The sequence below is a fragment of the Hydra vulgaris genome, chromosome 07, assembly GCF_038396675.1.
Source record: "Hydra vulgaris chromosome 07, alternate assembly HydraT2T_AEP".
Classification (NCBI taxonomy): Eukaryota; Metazoa; Cnidaria; class Hydrozoa; order Anthoathecata; family Hydridae; genus Hydra; species Hydra vulgaris.
Genome location: NC_088926.1, coordinates 40,265,629 through 40,290,686, shown reverse-complemented (window position 1 = coordinate 40,290,686; position 25,058 = coordinate 40,265,629). Strand labels below are relative to the sequence as shown.

At 27.6% G+C, this 25,058-nt stretch overlaps 3 protein-coding genes across 3 annotated transcripts in view; 1 reads left to right on the top strand and 2 right to left on the bottom strand.

Moving 5' to 3' along the window:
• Positions 1–574: 574 nt before the first annotated feature.
• The window catches only part of LOC136082790 (receptor-type tyrosine-protein phosphatase S-like), a 39,961-nt gene continuing 15,477 nt past the window's right edge, over positions 575–25,058 (bottom strand). The window contains 9 exon segments of the mRNA XM_065802214.1: positions 575–776; positions 779–875; positions 1,108–1,262; positions 1,475–1,600; positions 1,723–2,586; positions 5,336–5,544; positions 5,734–5,773; positions 6,006–6,133; positions 7,411–7,438. Coding sequence (XP_065658286.1) covers positions 663–776; positions 779–875; positions 1,108–1,262; positions 1,475–1,600; positions 1,723–2,586; positions 5,336–5,544; positions 5,734–5,773; positions 6,006–6,133; positions 7,411–7,438 — 1,761 coding nt within the window. The 3' untranslated portion in view covers positions 575–662.
• On the top strand, positions 15,162–17,593 carry LOC136082483 (zinc finger protein 862-like). The gene is made up of 3 exons (XM_065801871.1): positions 15,162–15,541; positions 15,726–16,002; positions 16,235–17,593. The coding sequence occupies exons 1-3, from the start codon at positions 15,296–15,298 to the stop codon at positions 17,512–17,514; spliced, it is 1,803 nt and encodes a 600-aa protein (XP_065657943.1). The 5' UTR covers positions 15,162–15,295; the 3' UTR covers positions 17,515–17,593.
• On the bottom strand, positions 19,335–23,153 carry LOC136082484 (uncharacterized). Its single transcript, XM_065801872.1, has 3 exons — positions 20,877–23,153; positions 20,564–20,785; positions 19,335–20,423 (listed from the first exon to the last, which is right to left on the bottom strand). Exons 2-3 carry the CDS (start codon positions 20,600–20,602, stop codon positions 20,193–20,195), a joined length of 270 nt encoding a protein of 89 aa, XP_065657944.1. The 5' UTR covers positions 20,603–20,785; positions 20,877–23,153; the 3' UTR covers positions 19,335–20,192.

Here is a 25,058-nt window from a genome sequence, read left to right as displayed (position 1 = left end):
AAATAAAATATATATTATCAAATATCAAAAGCATTAAAAAAAACAAATAAAATGTTTAAAAAATAAAACTTCAAAATACAAAAATACTTTGAACGAAAGTGTTCAAAAATAGTTTCAATGTTGAGTATAACAATGTTGAGTATAAGTTTTCCTTTTGTAAAAACAGATTTAAAAAAAAATAGAGAAAATTTCGATATTCTGCAAATTAAAAGACATTCTGCAAATTAGAATACTTGACGCAAACGCAAAATATTATCATTGCAAACAAAACTTTTAAACGATTGAAAAGAGATTTGTGAACTTTCTATTTTATGTGACCTTTCTAAATTCATATGAACATCACATTTTATATAAAAGATATTATAAAACATAAAAACACAAAAATATACCATGAAGAAGGATTTAACACAGAAACCACTTTTTATATTAAAAATTTCACCTCAAAGTTATGTCAATGTTTACGAGACTCGTAACGTCTTACATTTGTTCTAAATTAGCAACAAAAATATTATATGCTTATAACGCATATCCATATATGTATAACGCTTATGAAGCATGTATAACGCTTATGAAGCATTTATAAAGCTTATGAAGCATGTATAACACTTTTAAAGCGTCTATAACGCTTATAACGTATTTAAAAATAAAACGACGCTTCTATATCAAGCTATGAAGTCGAAGTTTTTAAGAAAGTCAAATACCACTTTATAACAAAATTCGTATTGTTCAAGTGATTCAACCATATACGGCCTATGGTGGTAAAGTAGATATATAGAGATTTAACAATCTGATATATATCTACTTTATCCTCATTCCGTAAACATTCTAACGCAATACTAAGAGTTATGAACACTCCAGTTCTACCAGCCCCAAGACTTAAAAAAAGATTATTTTAAGTTCAATATATCAATAATTAATTTTTATCAAGTCAAAAACAAAAACCAAGTATTTTGTTAATTATTTTATAAATTTGTTAATAAATAAATCGAAAACATAAATCCAAAACATAAATCAATAAATAAATTAAAAAACATTAATTAAAAACATGATAACTGATCTTTTGAATGTTATTATAAACCTATGAATAGAAAAAATTAAAAATACTACCTGCTGTGTACCACAATAGGCGACAACGGACTGAATTTATCACTAGCTTTTTGCACGTGGCCGATAAACTCTATTAAACTTTCAGATGAGTCTGGTACTCGACCAATAGGCCAGTTTAAATAGTGATACTGACGTATATTTCGAATGACATCATTCTAACAAAAAAAACTTTTAACAAAATTTGAAAGAAACTTGAACTCTATCAATTAAAAAAAACTTTTATAAATAACAAATGAACAAAAACAGAATAAAAACTGTAACGGACAGAGAAAACCAAAGATCTCTAGTAATCAAACTTTCAGCTTAAAAACAAAACCTTTATTTTAAAAAACTTATAAAACCTTTATTTAGGTTTAAAACATCAAACCTTGATATCAGAGACTTTAAACTCTCTAATAATAAAATTTGCAAATCTATTTCCGTTGATTGGATCAATAACATACAAAAGATGATTCATTGATTTTGAATTAGACCAATACGGGTAACATTGCTCCTAAATATAAAATTGTTTTTTCAAAATAAAATATCCCAACTAAACATAACAAAAAGTTTCAAGTTATACAAAAAAATTAACTTAAAACTTATATAAACTTAAATAACGTTAAAAATGTTTACATGTCCATCTTTTTCATCAAGATTTGTCACCATAACAATGATCGTACAATTTACATCCATAATCATGCGCCAAAAATCCGCAGCAGTCTTTTCACTAGGCCCTTGTGTAGCTATAAACTGGCTAGAACGATAATATCCATCAATGTAAGATGCATTAATATAATCGTTACCTTCATGACTTCTTAATGGCTGAAGTTGTAAACGATTGGAATCAAATGGAACAATACCCTTTGATCGATTTTTATGTTCGTTAGCATAAGCAATTGTCATTGCAGAAGAGTCATATTCATCAACAGTTGATAAACTTTTGAATTGGGTTTCAAGAAGAGTTTCCCTACCATTGTTTAACAAAGAAGTTAATTGTTTAAACTCTGCCGAAAATTCTCGAGATGTCAACTCGGTTATTCCACATTCAATAGCTTCAACAAGAACGTCATACACAAACATGTATTGCTCATCAGCTTGAACCATAAAGTTTCTTTGTGAACGCATCATGTTTACGTAACCATAAATGTCAATCATGTTATCATACTTTATACGTTCTAGCATTGCATCAATAGCAATATAACAAGCACTACGAACAACACCTGCACTACAATGAACAACAGTTGGACCACAACCAGGAGGTTCAAAAGAATGAACTCGTCTAACAAATACAAGGACTGGACCAGGGCAGGAGGGCACTACAGGATCTGGCCACTGTAAATATTGATGTTTAACAACCCTAACTTCTCCATTGACAGTGGAAGAAATTTCAAAAGTTCGAATACAATCATTGCATAGTTTGAGTTCTGACTTTAATTCTACTCTAATAGTTCCATATATTTCTGAGCCATGATCAGGCCAATACTGTTCACACTTTGACTAAATAAAGAAAAAGTTCATTATTTTAGAAAATTATTTATTTATTTATTAAATAATTAAATAAATAAATAAAAAATCTGAATTAATTTCTAAATGTAGGCATGAAAATAAATACCTCTTAAAAAATTATAAAAACAAATGACCAAATTAATTTATCCCCATTCCAAAGAAATTTATTTAATAATTACTTTCTGTAACTTCTCGTTAACCAAAAAAATATAGTAATTAAAAAATTTTTTACTTTTTATTTTTGGTTATAATAATTTATAACTTCCTGTAAAATATTTTTTTCTTTGAATTGAATTTTTTTTGAGATTTAGTAACTCTACCGGATGATCCAGCAATGGTGAAACTTAAAGTTGAAGAAAAAGTTAGATAAGTATTTTTTACTAATTTATATACATACATACATATATATATATATATATATATATATATATATATATATATATATATATATATATATATATATATACATATATATACATATATATATATATATATATATATATATATATACACATATATATACATATATATATATATATATATATTATATATATATATATATATATATATATATATATATATACATATATATACATATATATACATATATATACATATATATATATATACATATATATATATATATATATATATATATATATATATATATATATATATATATATATATATATATATATATATATATATATATATATATATATATATATATATACAGATATATATACAGATATATATACATATGTATATATCTCTATTTTATTCAGAATTTTGGGTCTTTCAATTATACAAAGCTTTTTTTGACGCAATCTACAAACCATAACTTGTTCAAGCTCATTTAATTCCAAAGACTTTTAGTATATCATGTCATTGTGGAATTTTGATAAAAAAATTCAGGAATTCTTTACAGTTTTTTTTTTCTTACTAAATTACTAAACAATTTGTTCAGTTATTTATTTTTTAATTATTTCAAAAGCATTAAATTATGAACAAAATATTTGATACCATTTTTAAACTGAAACTCTTAAGAATTAAATGTCTTTGAATAAATGATAAAGTCAATAGATTGCGCCAAAAAAAGTGTGTATATTTTAAAGACTTATAAATTCTGACTAAAATAAAGAACAACGCAAACAAGTTAGTTATTTTAGTTATACATTTATTATTTTGTTTTGTTTAAAAAACATTTAGCTCGAACATTTCTTTTAAACATTCTCTTTAACATGAACACAATATGTTATGACTTAAATATGAACACAACTCGCCTTGATTTTTACATGAACACAACATTGTCATGACACTTAGGGATCCTTGTAACACTTTATTAATTTTATGAATTTTAAAGTTCATAAAAACTATTATTACTATATCATGATAAAAGATCTTAGATGTAGATACCAGTTATTTTTCTGAGGACATACTTCCAATATCATTTTATTATACTTTCATTAAATGGGGTATGAAGATGACTAGTGCCAGTGCAGTTGACTCACAATTAGGAGATTCAAGGTTTAAATCCAGCCTACACCTCTGGATAATATGCACAGTGACATTCTTTTCAATTATAGCTATTACTTACAACTTTATCATCAGAATTTTACAACAATCATATCTAATGTCAACTTAAATAGCGTTATCAGTTAAATTTAATATTTTATTGTCATCTCTTGTGTTTCATTCATGTTTTATCTTTTGTTAACTCTTTAAAAATAAAAAAAGTTTGCAAAAAAAAATATTTTAAACTAAAACTGTGAAATAAAAAAAAAAAAATGAAATCTATTTAAAAAAAAAAAAAATCTTCTATATAAACAATCTTCTTAAAATAAAGTTTTTAAAATAATGTAACTTTATTTTTTTTTTAAATTTTATTACCAAATTTATTCTTTTAATACTTTATATAAATACCCCCAGGACGATGATTTGAATAAAAAACTTTACTGTGATAAAGAATAAATGCTAAAAAAATGCTGTAAATAAAAAAATACTCAGTAACAGTTTATGAAAGTACTTTGTAATCATTAACTTAAGTTTGTAATTTGGACATTGTATCAAAGTTTACTAAAATACTACTGCCATAAATGAAAACAATTTTTAAAAAATTTAAAAGATTATTATTATATAGTATTTCAGTGTCTTATTGTTATTTTTCTGAATAATTAATTAAATAATTAGATAATAAATTTAATTACTAACATATTTAAATAATAAATTTAATTACTAACATATTTAAATAATAAATTTAAATATATAGATACTTAGGTAGATAATAACTTTAACTAATTAGAGAGATAATAACTTTAACAATTTGGATATTTAGAGAGATAATAACTTTAACTATTTAGATATTTAGAGAGATAATAATTTTACCTATTTAGATATTTAGAGAGATAATACTTTAACTATTTAGATATTTAGAGAGATAATAACTTTACCTATTTAAATATTTAGAGAAATAATAACTTTAACTATTTAGATATTTAGAGATAATAACTTTAACTATTTAGATATTTAGAGAGATAATAACTTTAACTATTTAGATATTCAGAGAGATAATAACTTTAACTATTTAGACATTTAGAGAGATAATAACTTTAACTATTTAAAACTTAGGATTAATTACACTACTTTTCAAATTTTCAAATATAATCATAAATACAAAGGATTTTGGAATATAATCATAAATACAAAGAACTTTTAAATATAATAATATGTCTTTGCTTACTCTTCCCCTTTCTTCAAGTTTTGTAACCATAACAATAACTTGAACATTTTGTTCCCAACAAAGAAGACAAAAATCATTGATTGTGTTTTTCATTGGACCTTGTGAAGCAATGTATGCTTTTTGTTTGCGACATCCGTCAATGTAATTTGCACTTATATAATCTGAAGAATTATGGGATGGACATTCTAATTTAACACGAGTTTCATCATCTGAAAAATTTCAATTTCTGAAAATTATACCATAAGAAGTTGAATGCTTATATCCTACAACTTTTATATATACATGCAACAATAGAGTTGTATGCACATTTTTTTAAAACCAACAACATCTAATTATTTCTCATTATAATGTTAGAGCCTATGCAAAGCACCTAAAGACAAGCATTTATGATTACAAACACAGAGAAATAATTTTACTGAGTATGTCATATGTCAGTATCTTTAAGTGTAAAAATCAATTGAAAGCAGCATAATGAAATTAAGTCATGCTAGTTTTGTTTATACTTTAAAGGAAAATAGAAATCGAAAAATAGAACATCAAAACATAATTAAAGAACGTATTTTTTAACTTAATTTTGTTACTGCCTGAGATTTTCAATGTCGTGCAGCAATCATTCTTTTTATTTTGGATAATTGATTATGGCAGCAGATCTCTGCAGATTATTTATTACCTTTACTGTGTGAACAAATTTCTTAGCTTCTTGGTATCCTGGTTGAGCCATCCACTGTTGAATTGGAATAGCAAGCCAACTTGTATTGACGTCAAGAATGTCAAACAATAAATGAGATTCGGTTAATCCTATTAGATTTAACAAATCAGTTGACAAATGATTTTGCAAAAAACTGGCTTACAATAAGAAAAACACTTAGGCACTGTAACTTCTTAAAAATTGGCAACTTAATTGTGTTTCACAGCAGAACTGACTTTTTAGCTAAACAAAGTAAATTGAATTCAAATACTTTTGTCAAATGTTAAAAACAACTTAATGTTTCTCTCTATAGCCATCTCTTGAAAATGTAGTGCAAACTTTGGTAGCAAACTTAAATCAAATACTCTTTCAATTGGTAATTGCTTATCCAATGCTGGTTAGGCAGTTTTGAAATTTGCAAAGAACTTAAGTTGTTTTTAGGAAAGAAACAAGATATAACATGGATTTCTCTATTGATTTTGTTTTGTCTTTATGCGTGCAATGTTCCAAGTTTAAGTTTCAATAACAACATACCCAATTTCTAGATTCGTGACTTGATTTTTGACCTTGTCAAAAAAAAAAAAAAAAAAAAAAAAAAAATCTAAACTTTTGGAACAAGTAATTGAAAATGATGGCTTTTCAATTAACCAAAATTGAATGGAAGCACGAGTAACAGGTTTTTGTGTTGACGATGATAGTGAAGGCTGGATCTGCAATGACTGGTTGGGGAAAACTTGACTTCAGTTTTTAAAACTTTACCGCTTTTGTCAACATTTATTATTTCATTTATTTTATTAAACATAGAGAAGACATCAGTAAACAGCAAAAGCAATTATATTTGAAACTTCATTTCAATATATTTCGGTTTAAATTATCATTATTGCTGATTTGGTTGTTTAAGAAATTAGTAATAAACGCATTGAATTTTTTATTATTTTAAACAGGAAAATGAGGCATTTCTTCAAGGACATTGAGGCGGGCATAGAATACTTATTAGTATTCTGAAAAATTTATTTTTTCATTGTACTCTAACATTAGATAGAGAACAAAATTAGGTATTGTTGGTTTTAAAAAACAGGAATTAATTCAACAACATTTGGAGATTTTTATATACAACATTAATACATACATGCAACAACATTTGGATATCGATTCTTTGAAAGATTTATGTTTAATCTTGCAACTTCTCAAGAATATTTTTCTGAAGATTGGATGGACTAATAAAAATTATAACTTTAGTTAAATCCAAATCATCTTAAAAAAATAAAATAAAATCATAAAAATCTTACTTCAAATTCTTGAATAAATTATATTCCATTATCAAGTTTTAAATTTTTTACATGCTTAGATAAAGTTTCTATATTTATCGGTGGATGGCTAGTCATACCAGGTGTATTGCAATGTAAACGATGAACCTAAAAATTTAAAAAATTGTTTACAATGCAATTATGTAAAATTGTATGGCGCAGAAAAGCACAAAAAAAAAGTATTGTTACTCAAAATAATAATTTATACATACATTAAAAATATGATTTAAAAATAAATAACTAATAATAAATCAATTCATAATTAATTTATTCATTTTTAAACCTTCATCCAAAATATTAATACAACTTTTTTTAAAAAAAAGGTTAAATAAGTAATATGTAATAAATACTTAATACACAATTACACCACTACCACTACATAATTACTCCATTACCAGATTTTACCATGACATGATAAAAATATACTTATTTACATTTAATGATTTTACTTTCACTTTCAAATTTTTTTCTAGCAAATACAATAAAATAGTAGTAGCAGCTGATGATTTTGAACTTGTAAAATATTATCAATATTGCTCAATTTTTTATATATTACAAAAAAAAGTTTGTTGAAAGAAATATTTAAATGTTAGGATTGAATATTTAGCACTTTATAGTTGCTTTATAGTTTTTCATTATTTTAATAAATCTGTACTAGCTTTTGCTGATAAGGTTTTGCAGTCCGAACATTAAAACTGTTGACAAAGATTGTTGTGCAAGATGTATTGCAACAATCCTGCTAAGAAAAGTAAAACAACAATCTATCTTTGCAATTATCAATTATCAATCAATCTTTATGGATTGCAATGTATCTTGTGCAACAATCTTTGTCAACAATTTTGTGAAATTGTTGACAAAAAAAGCGACTATGAAGAGACTATGAAGTAACTATTAACTAAGTTTTTTTTAAATTTAATTTTTATGATAATTAGTCAACTATTTTATTACTTTGGCCATTATCACATTTGCTACGCCACTGGTTAATAAAATTGAAAATATATTTTACAATTAATTTAAAAAGGTTTTTTTAATTAACAAAATAACACTAAATTGTTTTAAATGAGCTTTGTATGTTTATTGGCAATTCTTTCATGTATCGTTGACCATAGTAGAACAGCAAGATCCACACAACCAATTATCATAGGATTCACAATGCATTCATAATTTGTCAAGTCTTTGAGCTGTAATTTCATCTCCAAAAAAATGTCACAAGCTTGATATTTTTTAGAACTCAAAGAATCCTCAGTTTATTTTGAAACTATGAACAAGTTTTTTATTCAAATAAAATACCATGGTGTGTATCCATTACAAAAATGTCAAAATTTACTGCTAAATTTACAGGTAAAGTTACCGGTAAATTTGACATTCGCAACTCTTGAAAACATTTCACAATATTACTGCTAATTATTTCCTTCATTGAATAACTGTGAATGACTGAAGTTATAGTATTTCCAAATTTCACCAATTTTTATAAAAAAATTAGTTAATTTTCAAAAATTAATAAATTTTTTTTATAAATATGATTAATTTGGTGATTCTTAATATGACTAAGATTAAATGTAATCATTTATTTTAATAATTTGCTTATTTTAGATTTAAATTGTATGCATTTTTTCAAATTGTTGTTTTGCTAAAGAATTGTTTCAGCAGTTTCCATATAAACATTTTTTTTTTATAGGTTCATATTTACGAACTAATTACAAAAATAATTTGTGAAAAAAAATTTGTAAAATATGAGTTTTGCATACATTTTTTATATTTTTTCTTAAATGACCGAAATTACATGGTGACTGAGCTTAGGGGATTTTACAGTATATAAAATAATAAATTTTAAATCCTTTATTTTTTTTAGACAAAACAAGACATAAATTTGGAAAACTTTTATTTAGATGATGATACCCCATAAATGTGATGCCCGGGAAACCAACCCGGATCCACCACCCCACAGCGGGCCAGTAGGTGGACAAAATGGGAAAAATTTTAGTTGTCTAATCTTGAAAACCTATTTAATTTTAGTATCTACATATATTAGGAGAAATCTATTGATAATTTATTTATATTAAATCCCTTAGTTACCAGGACTCTAAGCATTTGAATATTGAGATAAAATAAAAAAAAATAAAAATTATAAATAAGTAATTAACGGTGACATCAACCTTGTATTATATTTCAATTACATCTACGTTTTTGAAACAAAAAATTAGTACATGTTATTCTAGAGTATTTAGAGATAAGAAAAACCAATGTGTGAAATAAATTTGTCATAGCATGTTATCTCAGTTATACTTTGAAAATCACAGATTAAAAAAAAAAATTTCTTAAGAAACTTATTTTTTGCCGCACAATAACTAATAATTACCACAATTTGCCATGTGTTGTCTTATATTTATTTGAGCTATATGATGCTTCAATCAAGTTTTAATTGATTGCTCGTCCCCTTAAATCCCCGTTCAGATTTTATGTATGTTTTAACTTGGTTGCTATGGTACTAAATTTTGCATAGCAACAACTCTTTTTTACATTAAAGTTGTTTTAACAGTATTTTACTTGCGCTAAATACACAATATTGGGGGTATGTATTAAAATGAGATTCAGAATTCTTATGAGGTTAACTTTTTTTGGTTACTATGGATACCTTACTTTGCATAACATAGCAACAACATATTTTCGGTAGTTGTTAGTAATTTAATTACTAACACTGACAGTAATTTAGTTACTTTTAATTTTAATTACTAACACTTGTAGTAACTTAATTACTAACAAGTATTAGTAGTCCAGGCGGCATATATATTATAACATTTTACTTTTAAATACAAAATACTTGTTACAATAATTATTTAGATATGGTTTTGTTAAACTTAGACATTCATAATTTTCTCCAAAAAAACAATCTTAGTATTTCAAAACAAAATATTACTGAAGATATATTAAAATTTATTCAGCCAAAATTTGCTGATTTTAAAGATGTTGAATTTAGACATGCTGTTCAACGCTTTGTTTACTTGTATAAAAAAAAGTGGAAATCTGCAAACTATACTGTGAAAAATTTTGAAAAGAAGTTTGTGAACTGGCTTAATGAATATTTAATTGTCAGAAAAAAAGACAATGAACCAACTGCAAGTAGACGTGGTCGAAAACCAGTTGCATTTGATAATAGTTCTAATAAAACTAAAAAACGGCGTGTATCTTGTTTAATTGAATCTCATTCATCCAATGAATTATTTTTTGCTGCTAATAAAAAATTTAGAGATGAATCTGTTGTTATTGCTGCCAAGAATGTTTTAAATATATCAAATACAGATAAAGCAACTAAATAATCAGCAGACGAAGCACTGGCTTTAATAATTGATGCAAGTCTGACAAAAGCTTCCTATCAATTGATTAGAAGCGGAGCCTTGGAGAAAGAATATAACATCTACCCCGCTTACAATGATGTCAGAGATGCAAAATTGAAATGTTATCCTGCAAACATAACAGTGGAGGACTATTCAGCTTCAGTTCCTTTAAAAGATTTAATGACTCATACTTTGCAAAGAATCTGTGCAGTTCAGGAACCTGTGCTAAGGCACTTGATATTGAACGACAAAGCAATAAAAACAATGACACTAACGTGTAAGGCTGGTTTTGATGGTGCTACTGGCCAAAGCATTTATAAACAAGTTTTATCAAAACCCGACATTAACAGAGATTTAAAGTGTGAAGAATCATTATTTATTACATGTCTTGTCCCATTGGATTTGACTGGATTTAACAACAGCAACAAAAAGGTGCCTATTTGGAGAAATCAAAAGTCGTCCTCCACAGCCTATTGTAGACCCATAAGATTTGCATACAAAATGGAATCCAAGGAATCTGTGATTGAAGAAGATCAGTACATTAAAAGTGAGATAGAAAGCTTGGGTATGACTTTATTAGAGGTTTGCGGATCTTCTATTGAAGTGAATTGTATTATTGAACTTACAATGATTGATGGGAAGGTTCAAACAATATTATCTGAAAAAAATAACTCAAACCAATGCTGTTCAGTGTGTGGTGTCTCTCCAAAAAATATGAATAGTCTTGATATCCTTAATATAGATTATACTAACAGAGAGTTCAAATATGGTCTTTCCAGTCTTCATGTATGGATTCAATTTTTTGAGATGTTATTGCACATTGCATATAAAAAAGAAACAAGAAAGTGGCAAGCAAGATCTAAAGAACACAAAGAAAAGGCATCTGTAGCTAAAAAGATTCAGACTGATTTTATGAACAAAATGGGACTTGTTGTTGATTTCCCTAAAAGCGGTGGTTCTGGAACAAGTAATGATGGCAATACCTCAAGGCGTGCTTTTGCAGCATATGAACAAACAGCTGAAATTCTGGGTATTGACCAAAACCTTATATTCAGATTTTACATTATCTTGGTAACGCTCTCTTCAGGATATGAAATAGAATGCTTAAAGTTCAAGGATTATTGTTTTGACACTTTTAGACTATATGTGTCCCTTTATCCATGGTATTACATGGTTCAATCAGTTCACAAAGTATTGATACATGGACATGACATAATTAAAAGCCTTACATTACCCATCGGACTTATGTCAGAGGAAGCTCAAGAGGCTAGAAATAAAGACTTTAAATCTTATCGCGAAAATTTCAGCCGAAAAACATCCAGAAAAGCAACAAATACTGATCTTATCAATAGACTCCTAGTTTCCAGTGATCCTGTTATTTCATCATTGCGTAAATCAACATCACACCAAACAAATCATAAAGCATTTCCTTCAGATGTTTTACAATTACTTAACCAATCTTCAAACGATATTATTGTTTTATAATTTTTTGATGTAATTTAAAATTGATAACGTTTTCTTGCACTATTTTTTGCTTTTATTATTCCTAAAACATTATTTACCTAAATACTCAATTTTTATTCAATATAGGTGGGTCAAAAATCCGATAAGATATTCAAATATCAATTTACCACTTGTAACTAAGGAAAGATCCGGTAACTAAGCAATATAAGTATCCATAACAACTAAATTTAAAAAATTATCACTTTTGTAAGAAGTGTGATCTCATATTGGTACTCATGCCAAATTTAGTGAATATAGCACTTATAAAATATCTGCAGATAACAAAAGTAGCTTGTTGCTAAGCAAAATAAAGGTATCCATAGCAACGAAATAAAAAAATATTACCTTTATAAAAAGCGCAGACATCATATTAGTACTCATACTAATTTTAGTGAATATAGCTCTAATATTAAATTAGTTATGAATTTTGTCCAGTAAAAGTGCATTCTGGCCCACTGTGCACCCTCTGTGCATCCCTGTATATATATATATATATATACATTCCTAGTTGACGCTATTTTTACATAAATACAATTATTTTTTAATTTTTGTCATATTTCTATTTTTATTTATACATATTTTTAAATCTATTTTTTTATTATAAAAATATGTTTTTTATATTTATTTTTGTTATTTTTATTTATTCATTATATATTATATTTCATTTTTATTTTCATTTATTTACAAAAGCAATTAATTACAGTAATATTACCATATTTAAACCTTGCTGTAACACTAACCCTAAGCCTGACCTCGATGCTGACTCGAACCAAACCTTCAGTTGATGTAGTAGCACTCCGCTGCGAGTCAGGCTATTTGATAGTCGATGTATGTACTTTTCATTCTTTATAAAAGTTGCTTGCGGGGACATTTTTTTAACAAAAAAACAATGCTTATGGGGACAAAAAATTAATGGGTACAATTAAGTGTCCCCAATAATGCTAATGTCCCAGTAAGTGTACATTTTTTTGTAAAATCTGTCCCTGAAAGCGATACTATAGGTGTATATATATATACATATATATACACACCTATAGTATCGCTTATCAAAAAACATTTAATATATATATATATACATACATATATATATATATATATATATATATATATATATATATATATATATATATATATATATATATATATATATATATATATATATATATATATATATATATATATATTAAATGTAGACTTCTTCAAAAGAGTTTAGTTATATAAATATTTTAAAATTATGGATTTAACTCTATTTGTTCAAAACACTTATTTTTATCACATTGGGGATATGAAGAACTTTTCGTTTAGCAAATAAAAATTTTCCTCATTATTATTATTATTTTTTTTTTTAAGAAAAAACTGTGACAATTTTTAAAATTTAGGTGTGAACTTTTATTTTTAAAATGTTACCATATAAAAAATGCCAATCTAACAAAAAAGATATTCAGCTGTCATTAAAAATTATTTAGGAAGAAATTTTTGAAACTAGCTGTTTTATTATATATATCCAAAATTTTGTTTTAAGAGTATCATTAATGTTTAAAAAATAATATTATCTAAACAATTGTATATAAAGTATTGTTGAAAATGATACCTTGCCATAAGCACGCAAAAATGTTAAATAATAAGTTTTCTATTGTTGTTTGAACCATCACCAAGTTTAAAAAGTTTCGGAAGCTCATCGTCAGTAAACAATGCAGCAACATGAAAGTCTGGTTTAATAGAATTTTCTGTGTTATTATTTATGTAACGTCAATAGCGATGATCTTTAGCACTAGCAAAGTTTGCTGAATTTATTGATGATGAAAGTACAGAAGTTTTAATATCAATAACAAAAAGCTCATAGTGACTAAAATAAATAATTTCGCGTTATTAATATTTTCTAATATTTATGTTATATTTATAATATTAATAAATACATAAATATTTATAATATTAATAAACTTTAATTCTAATATTTATTTATTTTTTTAACTGTGAAAAAAATAAAAATTGTATTTTTTTTATTTGATTGAAAAAGAATAAAAAATAAAAACAAAAAAACTTATTCAATTAAACCATGTATATTAGCTGCCGGATAAATTTGTAATGGAATAATATTAGAATCTTGCACACTTGTATTTAAATAAGGGACAGGAACATCAGTTGGAGCTACACAAAGATTAGCTAAATAAAATAAATAAAGCTAAAAGAAAATTAAAAGCTAAAAGTTTGAAATTTTTTCACTTCTTATACAGGCTTGGTCGGGAAAGGCGTGCGATCGCACTCTGATCTTGACCACGCATACAATATTTAGTTGCGACAACTTGCCCACGGCTTCATAGATGTTTTGAGAACATTTCAAAAAATAATCAAGCGCAAAAAAGTTCAACTGGACCGATGAGAGACAATTACAAAAGTTAAAAGCTTCCTGATTAAATTGTTATAAAATAAGTTTAGAATAATTAATAAACTTCGTCTTTTATAATTAAGCGACACTCTTTTATATAAAGTAAAAACTTACTATTAATAATTGTTTAATAAAGAAACAATTGTTATTCAATTTATCAAAGAGTTTAGTATAATTTCTTTTATTTGAGTACTTCTGATTTATTTCAACAAGATTCTAATAAACAAACGTTTGTTGATTTATTTAATAAATAAAAAAGTCAATCTTTTTTTAACCATTTCGCGCTTTACGTAGTTGGCCTGAGTTTTGTTTTTACAAATTACATACGATTCTTTGTAGTACGACGAACAAAAGAAACAATTAAATCATTCCGTTACTATGACAATGTTAGAACGTTGTTTTTAGCAGTATCTTTAAAAATGTTAAAAACAATTCCGCAATGTGCTAGACCCCTGAATTAGCGGTCTATAATGATCAGTATCCAAAAAAATTACATTCCAAATGAATTATATTTTTATTTTTTATTTTACTAACCAAAACCAAATTTTAAATACGTCAAACTATCTGAAAGCATTTTTTTATGATTAATCTCAAAAGGTAAAAATAAATTACGAGGAGGAAGCGGAACTGCTTTACCACTGATTATGAATAGTGAGTGGGCTTTTTTTTTATTTTTCATTTTAATAAGTATTTAAAACAGAAATAAGTAAATTTAAGTTTAAGTATAACAAATTTGTAAGAATGACATCTGAAGCAAAAAAAATTCAAGATAGTAAACCAATATCTAAGAACTTAAAAACTTTTCTTTCGTGGGGGAAAGAATCAGTTATTGGATACACGGAAGAAAATGGCTTAGTTGTCAAAATATGGTGTAAGATTTGTGCTAGGAACAAAACTGAAATTTTAACGGATGCTTTAGTTAAAGGAGTATCAAATCATTCTTTGACAGCGTTTACGGAGGGAACTTGTGTGGTGACAAAGTATCAGGTAAAATTAAAATAATTAGCTTGTTCTTAATTTGTGACTCCAGGAATTAATTTAAACATAATTTTTCTACCATTATATAACTTATAACTGTAGTTATCTTATAATTTACTATATTACTAAGTGAATAAATTTTTTAGAAAATTGCTTAATTTGAACCGTGATTTTTTCTTTGATAATAATAAAGGTTGATCGCCATCTTAGAGGGCAAAGCCATAGATTAGCGGTGCTGATTGATAATGGTAACTCAGAAGATCCTGGAAGTAGTTGTATTGCTAACCTCGATATGGAAAACTTGTTAACTATTACACAAGACAACCGCGAAGCGTTATTAAAGATGATTAGAACAGCCTATGAAATGGCTCTAAAACCAAGCATGCCACATAGCCATTTCAAGACACTGATCAAATGCCAAAGACTTAATGGTGCACTCCTTTTACAAGGAAAAGACAACAATAAAGCAGGTTATTGATTTTTAGGTTCAGTTTCTTTTTCGTAATTTAATAAAATAATTCAAATGAAAAAATCAAATTAAAGTTACGTTACTATTATAATGAAAGTTTAATTTTTTTTTTTTTTTAAGATTTTACATTCGAATGGTCTTATCCTTTTGATTTATCCATTTTATTTTTTAATTTGAAAAATATTAGTTTTATTATTATTATTTTATTTTATTGTTTTTAATTTCTTTTTTAGCACGTGAATATATCTCATGCATTGCCAGTGCCATTAAAGAAAAAGTTGCTAAAATTGTCAATGAAACAAACTTTTTCTCCATTCTTTCCGATGGTTCTCAGGCTAGAAAAACAAAGGATGAAAAAGAGTTGATTCTTGTGCGCGTTGAACGCGAAGGGACCCCTGCCTGTTTTGTAGTTTCTTTACTTGATATGAACAGTTTGGGTGGTATGAATGCCAATACCATTAAAAAGGCTATTGATAGCATTTTTATTGAAACCGGTAGTGTTCCTTTAACTGCGTCAGCTTACAAATACAAATTTGTAAGCGCTACGGCCGACGGAGCTTGCGTTAATTTTGGAATTTATAATGGCGTGTTAACACAATTAAAAAAAGATAGAATGTGGCTGATAAAAATTCACTGCGTAAACCATCGTTTAGAATTAGCAATAAAAGATGCTGTGAAAGATATTTCCCAGTATAAAGAGTGTGAACGTTTTTACATTTCCATATTTAATTTATTTCGCAATTCTGGAAAGCTAAAATGCGCAGTTAAAAAAGCTGCTGAGGCTTTGAACATTACATATTACACGTTGCCTAAAATATTTGGAACGCGCTTTATAAGTCACAGGAGACGCGGCTTTACAAAACTTTTACATAATTGGCCTTCGCTTATTGTGGGTTTCGATAATACTCTTGCTGATCGCGACACTAAAGCAGATATGCGTGCTAAACTTTCTGGATTGTCCAAACGGTTGCATGACTACAGACTATTATGTATGGTTTGTAGTTATTTGGACATCTTAGAAAAGTTATCACCATTATCATTGGTTTTTGAAAAACAAATGTTAATGGTGAATGAGTTAAAACCAGCGGTGGATATAACAAAGGCTAGCTTAGCGGAATTAAGCCATGAAGATATTGATAATATTATTGATTCATATTTACTCAAGTTTATATTCAATGAAAAAGATGGTTCAACCAATCTTCTTTCTTCGTATTTCAAAGAAGGTAACGAATTGAAAAAATCAAACCCTGAGTTTGTTGAGATTGAACTCAACAATATGGCTAATCTTAACTTTGAATGTATTCATTCTGCCATTAAAGTAAGAAAATTAGCAATTGAAATCATTCTGCCATTAATAAACGATAGATTTAGTTCGCTGTTAAATCCCATATTCGAATCAATGGATTGGTTAGATCCGCAAGTATGGACAGCAGACAGCATGTATGGTGATGCCAGCATCTTTATTGCTAAACGAATTTTTTTACCCTCTAGAAAAATTAGGAATGGATTTTAAAATGGTTCCTTCGGAATGGAGAGCTGCAAAACTATTAATAAATGCGCAGTACACCACTGCACTCACACCATTGCAAATATGGCAGAATATTTTTCTTTATTATAAAATTAAGTTTCCAAACTTGAGTCTTTTAGTTGAACTTCTGATGTGTATTGCTGGTTCTAATTCAGCTGTCGAACGCGTTTTCAGTATTTTGACTGTGATTTTGACTGATAGGCGTTTAAAGATGAACCACTCAACAATGGAAGACTCAATAATCATAGCAGGGAATGACACGAATTTCACTCAACAAGAACGCGATGATATTTTAAGTCGTGCTGTGGATATTTTCTTAGATAAGCGAAGAGTTTTTTTCCTTGATTCAGCTAATGCTAGTATTGCCACTGATTATGGTAGCGAAGAAAGCTGCACCAGTGAAGATATAAGTTCTATATCTGAATCGGACGGATAAAAAATTTGTAATATAAATTTTATCCCACATAATTTTATATTTATGTACATTACTTAAGAGTCCTGAAGGACGAAAATATATTTAGCATTATATATATGATATCTTTGATTGTCATATTCTTGTTATACGATTGCATAAATAAGTTGAATTTAATAAAAAGGCAGCGTATAAGCTAATATATGTATATATTATATGCTGTATATATAAAACTTTTTAATAATATAGATCAAAATATGTTATTAAAAAGTTTATACTCTGCCATTTTATTAAATCTTTTAAACATCTGTGTGTGTGTGGCTCCAACAATAAGTCAACGTATTAAAACAAAACAAATTTATATTAGCGAATCTTTTTAAAGCATTCGTCAATATAAAATCATTTAATTAGTAAAGATTAAAGTTATGAATTTAATTTTTTTGCGTGTATTTTTAAAACTTATTGTTATGCGGACAAACATGGAAACATACTTGAATGTTCTCAAAACATCTATGAAGATGTCATAGTAACTGAATGATTTAATTGTTTCTTTTGTTCGTCGTACTACAAAGAATCGTATGTAATTTGTAAAAACAAAACTCAGGCCAACTACGTAAAGCGCGAAATGGTTAAAAAAAGATTGACTTTTTTATTTATTAAATAAATCAACAAACGTTTGTTTATTAGAATCTTGTTGAAATAAATCAGAAGTACTCAAATAAAAGAAATTATACTAAACTCTTTGATAAATTGAATAACAATTGTTTCTTTATTAAACAATTATTAATAGTAAGTTTTTACTTTATATAAAAGAGTGTCGCTTAATTATAAAGACGAAGTTTATTAATTATTCTAAACTTATTTTATAACAATTTAATCAGGAAGCTTTTAACTTTTGTAATTGTCTCTCATCGGTCCAGTTGAACTTTTTTGCGCTTGATTATTTTTTGAAATGTTCTCAAAACATCTATGAAGCCGTGGGCAAGTTGTCGCAACTAAATATTGTATGCGTGGTCAAGATCAGAGTGCGATCGCACGCCTTTCCCGACCAAGCCTGCTTATAGTATTGTTGTTTAATTGAATTTTTTTATTTTATTTTGAAATTTAATGCATGAAAAATAACTTCATTTTTTCATCAATAAAAAAAGAAAAAAAATTTGTAATTTTCTTCATAACTTCATAACTTTGTAAACAACTTTGAAAACGATAAGTTGAGCTTTTTCTTTCAAGCTTTATCTTGAAGTTTTAAAACTTTAATTAAATTTGTAACAAAAAATGAAATATTGACTTTTATCTATTTACTAATAACCAAGTTTTTTGCACATTGTCAATGTTTTCATTTTTTCAATTTGCAAATTTCATTTCAGTTAACAAATTCTCAAGTATAATCTTCTTTCTTTGGTGTGACTTGCATATCGGTATGCATTGTACCAATGCTAAAATAGAGCTCTTTGTTACAATTTTGGATTTATTAACTAAAAGGAACCAATTTCACAGTTTATCACTTAGGGTGCCAAGTAGTACCAATGTTTGAGTAAAGTAATACCAATAAAAGCATTGTTACCTAAACACCTAAAAGCCATTATCATTGCCTGATTTAAGTTCAAACAATTCTTCAATATACACGGCCTTGGAAGTAGTTTTTGGAAACAGATTTATCAAAATTTACTTTTTACAAAAATTACCAGAACAACAAACTCTCTGTGAAACTAGTTTAAATTTGACTGTTTCTTACTATTTAATTTAAATGGCAATCGACACACTTCCTTAAGTTAGATTAGACTAGCAATTTATGTATATATTTGGACCCTTCTAGAAAGACAGCATAACAACAGTTGCTAACCAAATACAGTTGTTTCAGGGTTATTAGTTAAAAAGAAAAAATAGCAAAACAATAGCTGAAGTGTTTTTAAATTGATATCATTGAAACCTACTTAAAATTATTGACACATAAAATTCAGAAGCAGTGGTTAAAAGGCGTGTCCAATATCAGAACCAAATTTAAATAGAATAGAATGAGACGATCAAATTTTTTATTGATCAAAGCTATTTAGAATCTAATTTGAACTTTCTTTGTTAGGATAAAATTATTTACAGTCGCATTTTTTAGGATAGAATTTTTTAAATTAAGTTATTAATACTTGTTTCAGTCGAATAATATAGAACCACCATCTAGAACTGAATCTTCTAGAATCGAATCAGTTGAACAAATAAAAAATTTAATGTATGCAATAGTATATTAAATAGTACATTAAATAAACACATTTATAAAATCGGCTGTTGGTCCTCTGCATACTGGACAGTGATTAATAGAACTACTTTGAATAGCGTCAGCACATCGCTGGCATAGGCAAAGATGACAACAAGGAAAAACAACAACTTGAAGATTGTTGACGAGACAAATTTTGTAGACATTTTCAATTGGTCTTTCCACCACAGCAGCTTGTCCATTTGATTGAGATTCTTCATCAACAGTTTGTTCCTAAAAAAAGTGTAAATATAAAACGTCTAACTAGTAGATGGTCTCCACCTGTCAAAAACAACAACAACAAACCCCAAACATGAATACAATGCAGTAAAAACTTTTTGTTTATTGTTAAAAATTGTAATTAATTATCTAACCTGTTCAATGAATTCTTGAACTTCCTGATCACTTGGCATTTTTGTATCGTTGCAGAGGAATGCAGCTTCAAGAAATTTGGTTGCAGTCTATTCACTACATGCAAGCTTTTCTTTGTACCTACGAAGGCGCTCATGCTGCCTTTGACGATCTTGACGCAGATCTCTTCTAGGTTGAAAACAATTTTGGATATTGAGCATCTCGACGTCCATTGGATAGACGACCTATTTAAAATTGATACATTAAAAATAGTTTTAAGGATAAGATCTCAACTGCTGCATCAAAACACTAAAGTGTTATTATATAAAGACTCACATTTTGTTGAAGCTTGTCCAAGAAATGCAAAAACCCAGGGTGTGCTGTCATTGAATGATTCATCTTCGAGTGTAAGGATTCTGACACGTTGTTAGTACGATGATGCAGGCCATGAACAGAAAACATCTCAGGAGATTTTTGGAGCATCCAATACCGTAATACTAAACAAACTTTTTCATTTTTTCTTTAACAGCAATGTCACTGTGATGGTTAGCTTCACCTTTTAGTTTGTCAACTTCAGGCCTTACTAAATTGGGTGGTAGCAAGCACATGGAAATAAACTTACGACACAATTTTCTGATGATTGGGTCATTATTCCTTATGTATTCCACCTGCAGACCAACGGCTTTAATCTTTTTGAGAATTGTTTGAGCATAATGAAATCTGCAACCGGTTACTCTTATGTTTGGAAAAACAGCTTTGGCAAATTTTCCGATGGCAGTTTCATAGTCAGCCATCACAGTCTGTGGCACTAAAGTTGAAGAAAGTTCGTGAAGCTTTTTAAAAACACGTAGGTAGAGACCCTCTATTCGTCCAGTCATTAAGACTTGCAAAACAGGCACGATCATTGCTCCTAACTTCAGTGAAATATTGAACAGCTGACCACCATGGAAGATGGCAGGAACCACAAGAAATGTAGCATCAACAAAAAGGATAGTGGTTTCTGAAAAAGAGAAATTATTAACATTTAAAAATAGCTGGAGTCGAAACTAATAAACAATTATTTTAGGTTAGGTTCCCCCATTTTGATATTGAAATGAATTATAGCTTAAATATTATTTACCTGACAAATGTGTCAGCAGAGTTGAAGAATAAAAGAACAAAGCTAGTTGATCCTCAAACTCTACAAGGCTTTTGTAGATGTAAGAAAATGGATTGGGCTGCAACATGATTAGAACTGCTTCATTTGGAGATTTAGGGTTTGTGTTGTAGCAACTTCTTTGTGCACTCTGAAGAATTTGTTCACACTTTCTGAAAGTAAGTGCAGCCTTAACACCTTCATTTGAGGACTGGATGACATTTTTGTAGATTTCACGCAAAGGTAGCTGTGTAGTTGAAGCCATGTCTCGCATTTTCTCAAGAGCTGGAAGGTGATCAAAAATTTGGGGCCTAGTTCCACAAGTGTGACCATGTATAGTCTCAGGTAAATTAGTTAACAAAACTATTTTTGCACTTCCGTCACAAAGATGACAGTGCTTACACTTGAGATACACAAAACCACTGTTTTCCTTATTTTTAATGTAGCCAAAGTCCCCTGCAACATACACAAATGTTTTCCGTTTGTCATCTTCAATTTTTTCTGTATTCCATTTTGCTACTTTAAATTTAAACAAAGCTTGATATATTTTCACATGCATTCGTTGGATTTTACGATGTTTACATACAATTTTGCAACAAAAAAAATATATTATTTTCAAAAATAATAAAAAACTTTTTTTGACGGATCATGAACATTTTAACCTATAACACAAAAACTAGTTTGAAAAAATTATGCCGTCTTTGAACTGCATCACAAATGCATTAAAATTACAGTTGTAAAAAAATTCAATTGTAAAAAAATTCGATGCTAAATTTATCGGCTGTGAAAAGTAATTAAGTTTTAAAATTACAAATTTGATTGTAAAAAAATCAATTGTACAAATGCGACTGTAAAAAATTCGATGCTAAATTATTCCATTGTGAAAAGTAATTGGGATTTTTTAAAGTTTTTTTAGTTTCATTAAGCTTTTAATGATATTCGATCATCTCATTCTATGTTCAATAAATTCGATTCTAGAAATTAGTTAAATCTTTTTCGATTCTAAGCAGTTTTTACACAATTCGGTTCTAGAACATTTTCACAAATTTGGTTCTGGCATTGGACGCCTTAAAAGGTGTCAAGAATGGCTGTTCATGCTTCAAGAATGGCTGCTGAATGTATAGCTGTCTATAATTGTCTATAGCTGTATAAAAGTCAATATAAAACTATTATTGAATTTTAGTGATAAAAAATTTTGATTTAAAAATATACAAGTTATGATAGATACTAAATATATTTTTTTTTATATTCATATTATCATAATTGTTTAAAAGTTATGAATATAACTTTACATAAGTTTACATAAATTTGTAAACTTACAAAGTTTACATAAACTTATAAAGTTTACAACCTCCTTATTTCAGGTAGGCTAGAAATTATTTAGGATCAGATCAAGCTTAAATAGATTATTAAATGAAAGCTAAAGTCTGTTGTTAAATCTAAATTTAACAATGGCAAAAAAAAAAAAAAAAAAAAAACATTCTTATTTAGTATGAGCATGAGTTGAAAAGTAAATGTACTCAGTATGCATGCAGCCATTGCATGTATGTAAAAGTACTCAATCATTGTATGTATGTATGTATGTATGAATGTATGTATGTATGTATGTATGTATGTATGTATGTAAAAGTACTCAACCATTGTATGTATATAAGTAAAAGTCTTATCATTTCAAATTAATAAACAGAGAAACATATTAAATTCACGTATGAACCAGCATTTTAGTTACACAATTCGTTGGATATCAAGAATCTGGAAGTTTGGGAGACAGAAACTGTCCAGGTTCTTTCCGCAATAACATAAACTGATGATCGACGTATAAAAGTCATCAGTAAACGTAATTGAATATTAACTGCTCCACAAATAACAGCTATTTTTAACTGTGATCGAGAAAAAAAAGTTTCTGTCAGTACAATCAAATAAAGATTGCAAAAAGCTAGTTTGCATGGTTGTGTTGCTATTCAAAAACTATATCTACAAAAAGGTAAACGACAAAAGAGATTCCGTTGAGCACAGTTCCACAAATATTGAAGGATTGGAAAAAAATATTCTGGACCAATGAATCAAAACTTGAAGTTTTTAGAAATAAGTGAAGAGTTTATGTTAGAAGATCTGCTGAAAATGCTAACTCAATGTCTGGTTCCAACAGTAAAACATGGTGGAGGCTGTGTGATTGTTTGGGGTTGTTTCTCTCAGGATGGAGTGGGAGATCGGCTTAAAATCGATGGTATAATGAGAAAAGAACATTACAGAGATATTCTGGACACAAGTGCGATCCCTCTGGCACTTCGATTAGTCTGTGATAATTTTATTCTGATGCATAATAATGACCCTAAACATACTGCATTATTATGTAGAATTTATTTAGAATCAAAAAAAGCTGAAAATGTATTATGTGTAATGACCTGGCCTCCGTAAAGCCCAGACCTCAACCCCATTGAGTTACTGTGGGATGAACTGGATAGAAAAGTTAGAACTGTATGTCCATCATCAAAATTTCATTTATGGAACATTAGAGAACAGGAATGGAATTATATTCAGTTAAAAACAATTAGAAAATTAATTGAAAGAATGTCAACAATAGTTAAAGCAGTTAGTAAATCAAAGAAAATTTAAATATTATAATGGTTTTTATAAATTTTTATTGCATAAAACTGACTAATAATATATTTTATATTGAAAATGTATAAAAAATATAATTTTTATTAATATAATAAAAATTATGCAACGTAATTACATATTAATTTTGTTTTTTTGAAAAAATCACCCTTGTCCTAACTTCCACAAGCGGCAGTGTATGTATGTATGCATGTATGTATGTATGTATGTATGTATGTATGTATGTATGTATGTATGTATGTATGTATGTATGTATGTATGCAAACAATGGTAGGAATGAACTAGTGCACTAGCTTAGAAAAGCACATGGCAAGATACGTAAGCTACTCGCCAAGGTAGCACTTTGCGTATACTTTGTGTTTTTACAGGAGCTATTGGTTTTAAACATACATTTTTTGGTACACAAGCTTACTTATTCCGGTAAATACTTTTAAATACATTATTTTGTAAACAGTTTCGTCGAAGAATTTTTAATAATTCTAAAATTCTTTAATTTTATGGTTATTGATTTTCCATTTCAAAATCATAAATGGTGAATCCTATTTGTGTGTAGATGAGCCCTTTAATATACATGCAAATCTATTTTATTTCTTCTAACCTTGTTTTAATTTATATAATTTGCAGCTTTTAAAGTCAAAACAACTTTCTTTCACTACTGTGTCATTATTATTTCCTGCCTTTCTATTACTAACCCTAGTCCTTGTTGAAATAAACAACAATTAAAACAAAAAATCACCATTACCCCTTAAAAATCAGGGAGGTAA